General features: G+C 53.1%; 1 protein-coding gene across 1 annotated transcript; it reads right to left on the minus strand.

Annotated features, from left to right (window-relative positions):
- Positions 1 to 17: 17 nt before the first annotated feature.
- Positions 18 to 10,843, minus strand: CC2D1B (coiled-coil and C2 domain containing 1B). The gene is given in 25 exon segments (XM_042781659.1): positions 18 to 146; positions 1,440 to 1,530; positions 1,693 to 1,792; positions 2,368 to 2,419; positions 2,637 to 2,695; positions 2,823 to 2,896; positions 3,267 to 3,383; positions 3,473 to 3,531; positions 4,356 to 4,481; positions 4,824 to 5,009; positions 5,011 to 5,052; positions 5,055 to 5,198; positions 5,482 to 5,490; positions 5,592 to 5,716; positions 5,845 to 5,917; positions 6,127 to 6,257; positions 6,340 to 6,444; positions 6,558 to 6,633; positions 6,806 to 6,987; positions 7,189 to 7,348; positions 7,534 to 7,659; positions 8,069 to 8,230; positions 8,610 to 8,716; positions 9,711 to 9,855; positions 10,778 to 10,843. Coding segments are annotated over 25 exon segments (2,646 nt in total).
- Between the last annotated feature and the right edge of the window lie 616 nt (positions 10,844 to 11,459).

Genomic DNA, 11,459 nt, shown 5'->3' on the forward strand with positions numbered 1-11,459 from the left:
CCAGAGAATTGCCCACCTCACAGGCCCCTGGGCTCCAGGACCAGCCAGTTCTCGGTGACCGTCTGTGTGTCCTGGCCACTCAGAGGCTCCCGCAGCCTCACCTTCACCTCCAGCTTCCCCCCAGTGGGCTTCCTTCCGTCCAGGACCTGTGAGGACCGTGCAGAGGGAGAGGGTAATGGGGAACAAGGGGTGGGAGCGTGACTCTCCTCACAGGAAAGGAGGAAGAGGAGCTAAAGTTTCCCACAGTGTTCACAAAGGCATCTCCATTTCATGACTGCCTCTGCCCCCCTGGTGGTGGTTTTCAGGTAAGTCTCATAAAAATATGTAAGAATGCAGATGAGCAGCAGTGCTCTGACTGAAGTGGAGATGGGAGACTTAGGCTCTGCCTGCCCAGTGTTGCCCTTGGTCCTCACAGCTCCTGGAAGAAACACTGGCTTCAAGGAGCAGCCTCGAAACCACTGTGCCAACCTCCGTTTCAGAGGTGGCCTGGCCGCTGCATGGAAAAGCCAGGACTCAGGCCAAGGTTCCTCCCAACCTGCCACACTGGCTCCCTCCTCTCATCAGGCCTGAGAAGTCTGACTACCCTGAAAGGGGCCAACAGAGAAGAGGCCACACTAGGGAACAGGCATGGATGCAGGTGCACAGTACTGGGAAAGACCCCAGCCTGAGAAGGCATCAACAAGGGTCTGGTCCTATTTCTGCCAGAGACACACCATATGAACTTATGTAACACCCTTCCATCTGGGATTTAGTTTGCTCATCTGTCAGGGACAAGCTCTGCCTACAAAATCCCAAGGGAGCTTAAAGAGCCATCTGGGGGTTGATCCCTGAGCAGACTAGTTGCAATCTGCTGGGTCCCTGCTCCAGAAATATTTTCTCAACTGTTACATCAGGAGCTTGGTCCACTTCATATGTTGCTTAGGCATAACCCTGCCAAGGCCTTGCATGTGCCAAGCTGACAGTAGTCACCAGACCTGTTTCAGCACCATCTCTCTAACTGACTTTCCCTGGAACTTGAGGTGATCCAGAATGTTGTGGAGAGAGTATGGTCACTGCCTACCTAGGTGACTCTCTTAAGTTTCTTCATGTTATTATGTGCCATGGAGTCAGACCTGACTCATAGCGACCCCTCCTTGGGTTTCCGAGGTGGGATCACTATGGAAGTAGATTGCCCAACTTTCTCTCTGAGGAGTGGCTGGTGGGTCTGAACTGCCAGGCTTCTGGTTAGCAGTCAAGTGCCTTAGGCACTATGCTACCAGAGCTAAGTTTCTCAGATCTTCTGAATCTCTGCACCGCTGAAATGAGGATACCATCCACTACATGTACACTACAGATGTTTTAAATATTGGGCACAAAAAGCCTACAGTAGGCACTGGTGTCCAATATGTGTTGGCTGTTCTCTTCCAAGTCCTCTGGCATCCCCAGCCCTGGGCCCCTACCTCCACAATCTCTCTGATCTCACACTCATTCTCCAGCCGCTCCAGCTTCAGGTGGGCTGTGCCGACCAGCTTGTCGCTTCTGAAGAAGGACCTGGGGAGCCAAGAGACAGGAGAGGGTTGGACTGAGCGAGGAGGCCGGAATGAACTGGCTGAGCCTGGTGCAGAAAAAACAGTCACAGCAGCAGCAGTGACAACAGAAACACCACTCCTTCCTCTCAGCCCACCTTGGCAGTGTGACTCTAAGGGGCCTCACCCTTTGTGGAAGATTTCAAACTTGATTCCTTTGCTTTGGATCACTCTCCTGAAGCCCCGGTGGTTTCGGTTGATGCTTAGTTTGAAGAGTTGATCAAATTCTACAAGGGGAAGAGAAGGTAAGGAGCGGCTTGGCTTCCAGGATTTCCTGAGAAAGTGGGAAACAGAGGCCCAGGGCTGGCCTTTCTTCTGGATCTCTCTACCTGCATTTCAGATTAATTGCCACCAGGGGGTGACATAATATCTAAGTGCTGGCCTTAGAGTTCTTGCACTTGTAGTTAACATAGTTAAGTGCTTGACCATTAGCCTAAAGGTTTGCGGTTCCAACCCACCCAGAGGTGCTTGGAAGACAGGCCTGGTGATTTGCTTCTGAAAGGTCACAGCCTTTATAACAAAGAGGAAAGGACTTGCAATTTGGAGTCAAGATTCATGGGTTCAAGTCCCATTTCCACCACTTCCTTGCTATGAGATCCAAGGGAAGTCTCTACCTCTCTGACCTTCAGTTTCTCCAGCTACAAAAGAGGACTGGTAATAGTATCTGCCTTTATTGCTCAAGTTGAAAGGAACAAATAAGATCAACAGACATGTAAACACTCTAGAAATAAAAATACACACTGTCGAGAGAGCGAGCAAGCAAGCGAGAGCAAGGGAGGAGGAACCCTCATGTAATCCTCACCTGGGGAGTTTGTGTTCTTCACCACAGCTGTTTTGCTTTTTTGAGCCTGGTCCTAAGAGCAGTGGAAAGGGAGAATTCAGGCTAGTTTTGAAGAAAAAAGAGGTATACAGGGTCAGGGACTCTGGGCTATGTCAGCATCAAGGGAAGAAGCCCTAAAGGTCTTCAAACTCTCCCTAGACCAGGCCTGCCAGGGATGGGGAGAGACTGAGCATAGCATCCTGGGATGGAAGATGGGGCTTCAGAGAATCCGACCTCCACCTGAACCTCACCGAGTTAGGGTAGTGGAACTCAAACCGCACAAAAGCATCCAAGTCATCAGGGGTCACCCCTGTGAGCGAGAAACAGAGTCAGAGGGAAGTGACTGGAGCCCAGTCCTTGATACGGAGGGAGAGGGAGAGTCTCCACACTGGCTGGGGGTGGAGTGTCTCCTGGAGTAAGGGTGGCCCCAGGATTACCTGGAGGGGCTGGGAGGTTCATTCCCCGGACAATGATCAAATGCATTTCTGTGCTGCTGAGTTCTGAGAAGATCCTACAGCCAAGAAGAAAGGAGGAATAGCCAAGACAAGGAGAGTGGTGAACAAGGCCTCTCTTCCAGTATCTGCCAGTGGTGGCCAGAAGAAGTGGGTCCAGAAAGCATTAGCTTATCTCAGCTGGAAGTGGCGATGCTGATACTCAGACCTTGGTTTTCAACCCCTAGTCCAGAGATCTTTCCACACAATTGCACTAGCTCTGAGCTCCACATGGGCAGCCACCTTTTGCACCCCTAACACCTACAGCAGGACCTTGCCTGCAAATATACATAACAAGGGCCAAAGTTTCCAGGCCTGGCTCCCAGCCTCTTGCCCATCCCTATATGGGCCTCACCCAAGAGTTGCTATCTCCCTATAGGCTTTCCACACCTTACAGTCTGGAATGTCTTCAACTCAAAGTGGTGGCTGGGTGGGTCAAGACCCTGGGCCTGGGCCAGCTGCAGGATCTCAAGCTGCTTTTTGCGGTCCTGAGCCAGCTTCTCAAACCTGACAGGGAAGGGTGTGCACATTAGCATGGCAGGGCTCATTCTTTGCTCCCCATCCCACAAGGCCCTAGTCCTAGCCCTTGCACTTACCGAGTGGTCTCAACTACATTGCCCTGGTGCATGAACTGCTTGGAGAACAGCAGGCACTTCTGAAAACAGGGGCCAAGCATGACAACAGAGCTCAGAGAAGGTCCTGCTAAGCTGGCACTCAAGTCCCATTTTCTTAAAGCTCTGACATTCCCTTTCTCCTCTATATGCATACCCCAAGAGCACTGTTCTCAAGTCCTGTCACATTTTGCTGCCTAAGTTTTGCTGTCTCCTCTTCTGATCGTTTTTCCCCAAAATTCACTTGGCAAACTCCTATTCATCCTTCAAAACACAATTCAACCATCAGCTCAGACGACTTCCAGAAGTTTAAGGAGCAGTTTCTGTGCGTGTGTGTGTGTATGTAAATATTCATATATGTACCTATATATATGTCTATAAGCATATAGGGAGCCCTAGTGGTGCAGCGGTTAAGTGCTTAGCTGCTAATAGAAAGGTCAGCAGTTTAACCCACCAGTCATGTGCATGTTGCAGCCTTCTTCTGTAAAGATTAGTCTTGGAAACCCTATGGGGCTTATCCTGTCCTATATGGTAGCTATGAGTCCAAGTCTACTCGGTGGCAAGATTATGGGTTTTAACTTTTGGTATATAAATACCTCTATCTTCCCTATTACTTCCTGCTCCCATCTGCAAAGCACTTTACCCTCTACTTTGTTGTGTGAACTCTGTAACCATCCTGAAAAGGGATTATCATCCCATTTTGCAGATGAGGAAAATGTGGTTCAGAAGGCCAAGTGCCTTCCCCAAGGTCACACAGCCAGTAAGTCAGAGAGCTAGAATCTGAAACCAGGCCTATCTGGTCTAAGTCCTTTCCCCAGAGGTAGGCTGTGGGCACTGAAAGGGGGAAACAGCCAAGAAGCCCACTGACCTCATGCTGCTCCAGAAGCATTTTCTGTAGCTGGGCATATACCTCCTCAGCCTTCTGGGAAAGTCGCAGGTCCTCGTGGTGGATGAGGATGAAGTCACTCTCCTCATCCGTCAAGGGTGAAGGCACCTGCCCAGGTCACAAGGCCCCTCAGGGGCCCCAAGAGTCAGATTACTCCTCTCCTGAGCCCAGCAAAGGCAGGACTCCCCTTCAAATGTTCTTTAGTGTCTACTTACTCCAGCAGTGGAAGCTCACTGCCTTCCATTCTATCCCAGGCTGCTGGAACACTCTACCCCCATCTCCCCACTGCCCTTCCCTGACCTCTCATGGGGCCACAGAGTAGGCTCTTTCCCATGCTGCCACCACAGCCAGGCCAGATCCTACCTCATCTAAGAAGTACCCATAGATCTGTTCTCTGCCACTCACCTTCTCTGCCTGAGAAGCCCTGGTGCTTACCCAGCAAGGACTCACCTTAGAGAGGCTGACAGGGCGGCCAGCTCGGAGCTGCATGATCTGGGCCTCAAGGCCTTTGGCCACCCGCAGATGGGCCTTTGCCTGCTCCAAGTTCTGGCCACGCTTGGCCTGCAGGGCTGCCCGCTGGTACTGCAGTTTCCGTGCCTCTAGAAGTGCCAGCTGCTCCCGCACTACAGGGAGGACAACATTGGTTGGGGCAATGCCTGCCCCCCACTGGACCTTTCACTTCTCCATCCCTCTTCTCCCCAACTCACCAGATGGACTCAGTGACTCCCTAGAACTTGCAGCCTTAGGCTCAGGCAACGGTTGGGATGAAGGGACTGGAGGCTGTGCTGGTTTCTTTGCCACTGCGGCCTGGGCTGGGGACTCATCCTGCAGGTCCCAAAAGGCTGTCATAGGGGGTTCTGCTCTCAGACTTGGGCTCTCTTCTTAACACAACACTAACTTGCTGTGTGATCCAAGATGTATGGCCTCCCCTCTCCGGAGCCTAGAGACTCTCAGGCCTAGAAGTGGCTTTAGAAACTTTCTGGGCTAAACTGCTCCAACAAGAGACAGCAAGCTAACAGAAATCAAACCTGGGTTCTGGAGTCTGAAAGACCTCAGTTTGAATCCTAGCTGGTCATCCTTGGCCAAGATTTTCTTAAAGAACACCTACCTCATTGGGCTTGTTAGTATGGTCAGTATCAAGCACGACATCTGAGTTTACCCTTCATCTGTAGTTTGTTTTTCCCCATGAACCCCTAGGTCTTGGGCTCTCAGCCAAACCTCATCTTCCTCCATTGGGGCTGCATCCTCTGACGTGGCCAGTTTCTGGGCAGCTGCTAGAGTAGCTGCCACTGCATCCTCTGTGGTGCCTGTAGGGGGCTCCAGGCCAGGGATTGGGGGGAATCCTGAGGAAGACAGTGAGCTGGGAGGGGTGGCTTCCACAGGGGAGAGGCAGATACATGACAAATCACTTCTGTCCCCCTTTCTTGCTCAAGAACTTTCTCACAGAGCTTCTAAGCAAAGCTCCACTCACCTGGAGGAACAGGCAGTTCAGCAAAGTCAACTTTCCTGCCTGCTCGGTGCAATCGGATGGCATCTTGATATTGCTGTGAGGAACAGAAAGGAGGGGCTTAGGGTGGGCAGCAGCCAGCAGCCTCCATGCCCACCAGACACAGAGAGAGACAAAGAGGGGAAGACTGAGGAAAAGACAGCTCTAGAGGGAAAAGGGCCCCTGAGGCAATAGGAGTTGAGAGAGACAGAGAGCATCCAGTCTGGGAGAGCCCAGCATAACATGGGACCACGTGACACTGCCCACCTTGGCGATGCGCTCATGCATCCGGGCCTTGCGCTCGTCCCCACTGCCCCGGGCCTGGATGCCCGCCTCCCGGTACTTGTTCAGCCTCTGCTGCAGGGCATCCAGCACTGTCTGTGGCCCTGCAGGGGCCATGTGAACAGGGGAGGGAGATGGCATCAGCTCTGCCCAGCCCTCCCCAGCCCCACCCCCGACAGTCCCTCCAACCTGCCCTACCTGGGGTTGCTGGGGCATCAGGGGCCATCACGGGCTGCACTCGCTCCACCACCGGGGGTATGACTGAGGGTGCTGTGGGGGCTTTGGAAACCTGTGCCATCAGGTCTGAGGGACCCGGAGCAGAGATGTAGGTGGGGGCCCTGGCCAGTCCCCAGCCCTGATACTCCTCCCTAACCCCAATGCCAGCCCGAAAGACTCCCCATCATCCCCATACTGACTTTCAGGTGCTGGAGGCAAGGCACTCAGGTCCACGGGCTGACCCTGATTCAAAGACTCCAAGATGGTACCAACTCTCTACAGAAGGAAGGAAACAACAGGTATGGGGTCCCCTGAGAGCCTGGCTGAAAGCAACGCCCCCTCAGGCGGGTCTCACTCAAGCTCAGTCTATGTGACCTTCTCCAGGACTTGGATCACTCATCTGTGAAATGAGGGCTGGGACACAGGGCCTCTGAGCCAGATGCAATACCTTCCCGATCCTTAAGAGCTCTCGGGCACGATCCAGATCTCCAGCCCGCTTGGCAGTGAGTGCAGCCACCTTGTACTCTTTCTGCCGGGCCAAAAGCTGGGCCCGCTGGTCAGGGTCTACATCCAGTGGGGCAGAAATGGCAGGGCTGCTCAGAGGGCTTGTCTCAGGCTGGGATGGGATGTCTTTGAGGAAACAAGAAGCCCACAGAGAAGTCACAAGCCAAAGAAGCAGGTGCTCACTTTGGGTTCCAGTGCCCATGTGCCCGGTTGGCCTGAAGACCTCTTGGCAAAAGAGCACTGAGGGTGAAGGGCAGTGATGTGAGGGGAGGCAAGCTACTAGCTCTGGCCCTGGGAACAAGGACAGGATTTGGGTGTCTTAGATACCTGGCTCTGCAGCCGGGGGCGCTGGGGCATCTGCATCAGGGCTCCTGTCAACTACTTCCTGGGAGGCCGGGGGCCTCTTGCCCAAGGCTACTGGAGGTGGGATCTCATCTTCATTGATCTTCCTGCCTTTCTTCACAGCTGCCAGCTGGGACTCCAGAGTCTGAGGGAGAAGAACCAGTGGAGAAGCCCAGCCAGCCACCTCAGCTCTAGGGTAAGCCAGACCTCCATCACCTCCACAGGGCCAGTGGGGAAGCCTCCGCTCCACTGGCCCCACCTTTTCCAGCTCTATCACCCACTGTCCTCAGCCCTACTGCCTGGCCCTGCTCCCCAGTGGGGCTCACCTACCTTTAATCCACGCTCACAGCGCCTCGCCTTGGCTGCTTCCCCTGCCTCCTTGGCACTGGCCGCTGCCGCCTGGTAGTTGTGGATCCGCTCCACCAGCAGAGCCTGCAGTCCCTCAGACCTTCCAGACTGTACACATGTCACCTCAGGGCCTGGCCACTCGAGGGCCAGCAAGGACCTTGCCACTCCCTCCCTGCCAGGGAACTGCCCCAGAAGATGGTGCTCTGGGACTCAAGGAAAAGGAAGGGCCTAAAAGCCTCAAGGTAGAAAGCAGAGATTCACTGAAGAGGCCAAAGGCCATGACAGAGGCAAACACAGAGGCCCAGACAATCGGCGGAGGCAGGAAATGGCCGAGGGGGGTAGTCTGGGAGAACAGAGAGGCCATTGAGGCCGGCCAGCCACAAGGAGTTTTTCTTGCTGGATTTCTGCTCAAGGCAGCTGCTGGAAGGGGCCGTGGAAGGGGCCTCTCCAATCTGGTTATGCAAGCCATGCATTGTGCGTGCTCACATGGACAGCGAGGGGCCCCTCCATAGCCTACCTGAGCCGCTGGGACTGGAGCTGTTAGGAAGGCTGTCTGTACTGGAGGGTCAATGTTTTCCTGCCCCTTCTCATCATGGCCACCCAAGCTGGCTGCCTCGTCATCATCCAGGGCCCCAGCCTCCTCCTCCTCCTCTGTACCCAAGACCTCCTGTAGCTCCGTCTGAGGAGACATGACAAGTTAGGACCTTGGAGCCCTCATACCCACGATAGGATCTCACATGGCCTTCTCCCCCAGCAATATTTCCCAATGTCAGCCACTGTATCTGAAAGTGTTACTAAACACTCCTTTAATCTGACCAAGGAGAGCTTTGAAGCAAACTCCAAATCTGAGACTCCCCCACTGCAGAGCTTGGACCAGAGATCAAAGGAGACTAGCCTCATACTGTTCAGTTAGGAAAACTAAGGCCTGGGAAGAGCAGGGCACTGACTCCAAGCCCAAGCACACAGAGGGAAAACCCCGGCCTTCTCTCCACACCCCTCTCCTCCACCAGGCCCAAGCTTGACCAGGAGCCCTTGGACACCAGCCTGGTAGGACGTACCAGCAGGTCTGCATCCTCCTCCAGCCCTTCCTCTTCCTCCTCCTCCTCCTCCACATCCCGCATACAATCCGCTGCCAACTTCTCAATGTCAGCCATGGGCAGAGGGGCTAGGGGAAGAGGGTCACAGAGGGTCAGGGAAACACAAGAAAGGTCCAGGATGAGTAAAGGAGGGTTTTCAATCCATTGGTCTGGGCAGACACACCCAGGAGACCTCTTTTCACTCCCACTACCAAAGTCCCACCTGGAAAACTCCTGCTCATCCCTTACAACCCAGGTCAAAAGACCTCATCAGGGAAATCTTCCTGGGCTGCTCCCTTTCCTCTTTGGCTGCAGTACTCACATACATATCCATCTATTCCCCCAGCAGCACCTTTCACATCTGTAAAGACTTTTAAAGTTCATTTGAACTTCACAACAATTCTGCAAGATTGGTACCATTATCCCGGTTTTATATGTGAGTGAACTAAAAGCTACCAATGTTAAATTTTACTCACATCACAATCTGTGTAAGAGGCAGAGCCAGGATTCAAACACAGGCACATCCCACACCAAACCAGAGTTGGACTAAGAAGGAGGTAAGGGCCCAGTGGTTCTCCCAGACCAGTGAGCTCTTTCCAGGTCCTCCACTGCCCTTTGCTCAGAGCCATAGGGGATGGGGTGGTACCCTCTGAGGGGTTCCTGGGAGAAGTGAGGAAGAGCTAAGGCGCCCTGATGCTTCCAGGCCTCAGGCCCCTGTCCCATTCCAGGCTGAGGGTGATTCCACTTACTCATTCATTCAACAATTTCTGTGTATTCACTCTGTGCCCAAGTCAGTCCTTGCTAAGTGAGCCCCTCAACACTAGGCCCTGGTTAGGGCTAAGCAGGGAGACACCAAGGCTAAATAGGGAGATACTAGGTAGTCTTTCTGAGAATCAGACTTGTCCGCAATGGGGACAGGAAACCCAGGGAGGGAATGTGTGAGCAGGGCAGGCCAGCCTCTGGATGGGCGTGCTACAGAAGGGCCATGGAGGCCAGAAGGACTAGGTTATGTGGCTGGCTCACCTACCGCCAGGCTGCACCCATCTGGTCCTAGCACCAAGCCTAGCCCAGTGGCAAACTCACCCTGCCCCTTGGGTGCTGGCTTCTTGCCTGGGGTCCCCGCCTCTCCGGTGAGGGCCAGCAACTCTGCCTCCAGGTCCCCATCATCTTCAGTCTCTTCCATTCCCAGCAGCATGTCCTCAGGGTTGAACTCCACAAACAGCCCCAGCTGAGTGCAGAGAGGGGTTCTTAGGAACCACACAACGAGGCAGAGACAGGGCCCAGCCCCTGAGCCTGATTCCGGGCTCCTGATGATGAAAGGGTTGGCCTCTTTCACTACCTGTGAGACCCTCAGGGAAACCGAGGCCTGAGCCATTACCCCTCACAATACTTATCTCCTAGTGACCCCACAAAGAACCCAACAGATTACAGTCCCATTATTATAACTAATCACAACACCAACAACGGCTGCCAGGCATCAGCTCAGTGCTCAATATGATTATCCCAGTTAATTCTCACAGCTCTAAGCACCAGGTCCTATTTTTATCTCTATGTACAGATGAAATCAAGACAGCCCAGTGAGTGGCAAAGCCAGAATTTAAAATAAGGTCTTTGTGACTTGAGTTTAAGCGCTTCACCCCACCACCTCCCTTACCTTAAGACAATAAAAATAGACTAAGACACCAAAGGGCTTGGGCCCAGAATTACAGGAAGAAATCAGAGGACAGATTTGCTCAGTCTCCTACATGGGCCATGCCTCTGTCCCTAGCCCCAGCCACAGCCTTCCAATCCTGGCATCCTTGCTGGCAAGCTGTGACTCTAAATGAAAAACCCATAGAGTGATGAGGCCCCCTGAGAATACCCTGGACTTGGGTGGCTCCTGAACCCTCCAGGCCACTCACACGGAGGTGGTCAGTGCAAGAGAATGCCTAGCTTGAAGGTGTGCCCTCCCTCACTGTGAGTTTAGGCCTCATCGCCCTGCCTGTGTGTGGCAGGGGCTAGTCAGAGGGTCTGTGAAGGCTCTGCCAACTTTAGGAGGCACTAATTAGTCCCCTAATGGGGAAACCACACCGGTGATACGGTTTGCCCAAGCTCTGTCTAGAGAACCTCTCTCCCCTGGATGGCCCAGGGGAAAGAAGCTAGAGCCGTACCTGCTTGGCCGTTGCCACACCCTGGCCACTGGCCTGAGGACCCTTTCGAGGTCTGGGGCCTGGCATCTTGGCAGCTTATCTGGTGGGAGGGGAAGACAGTCTCAGACTGGAGCAGCCTTCAAGCCACGCCCAACAGTGCTTTCTTGTGGTAAGGTGTGATTAGTAAACTTTCAACTCATAAAGAAAGAAGACAATGCTTAACATCAAGGGATGGAATCCTAATGTTGGAATTACAGGGGAGATAGAAAGGGACAGATAGGGACTGGATAGAAACGGATGGATGGGGAATGCCTGGTAATGGGTTCATATGATACATGGTTTCCGAACTAACTGAGGAACTTGGGTCAGACCCAAAGAAGTTGAATGGAGAGAGGCCAAGGAAGGCAGACTCGGAGAAGTACCTTTCGGTACAGGGTGGACAGGAGGCCGGGTAGGATTCTGAAGGGATCTAGAGGGGCACTGTCCAACATGGTAGCTACATATAGCTATTTAAGTGTAAACTTTAATTAATTATAATTGTTGTTGTTATTTACCGTCGAGTCAGACCCGACGCATAGTGACTCCTCCTTGGGTTTCCGAGGCAGTATCACTACAGAAGTAGATTGCCCAAATTATAATTGAGTAACATTAAAAATCCAGATCCTTGGTCACCCTGGACACATTTCAAGTGCTCAAAAGCCAA

This window comes from Orycteropus afer, unplaced genomic scaffold (assembly GCF_000298275.1).
Source record: "Orycteropus afer afer isolate SDZICR_OR568_19922 unplaced genomic scaffold, OryAfe1.0 scaffold00145, whole genome shotgun sequence".
NCBI classification, from domain to species: domain Eukaryota; kingdom Metazoa; phylum Chordata; class Mammalia; order Tubulidentata; family Orycteropodidae; genus Orycteropus; species Orycteropus afer.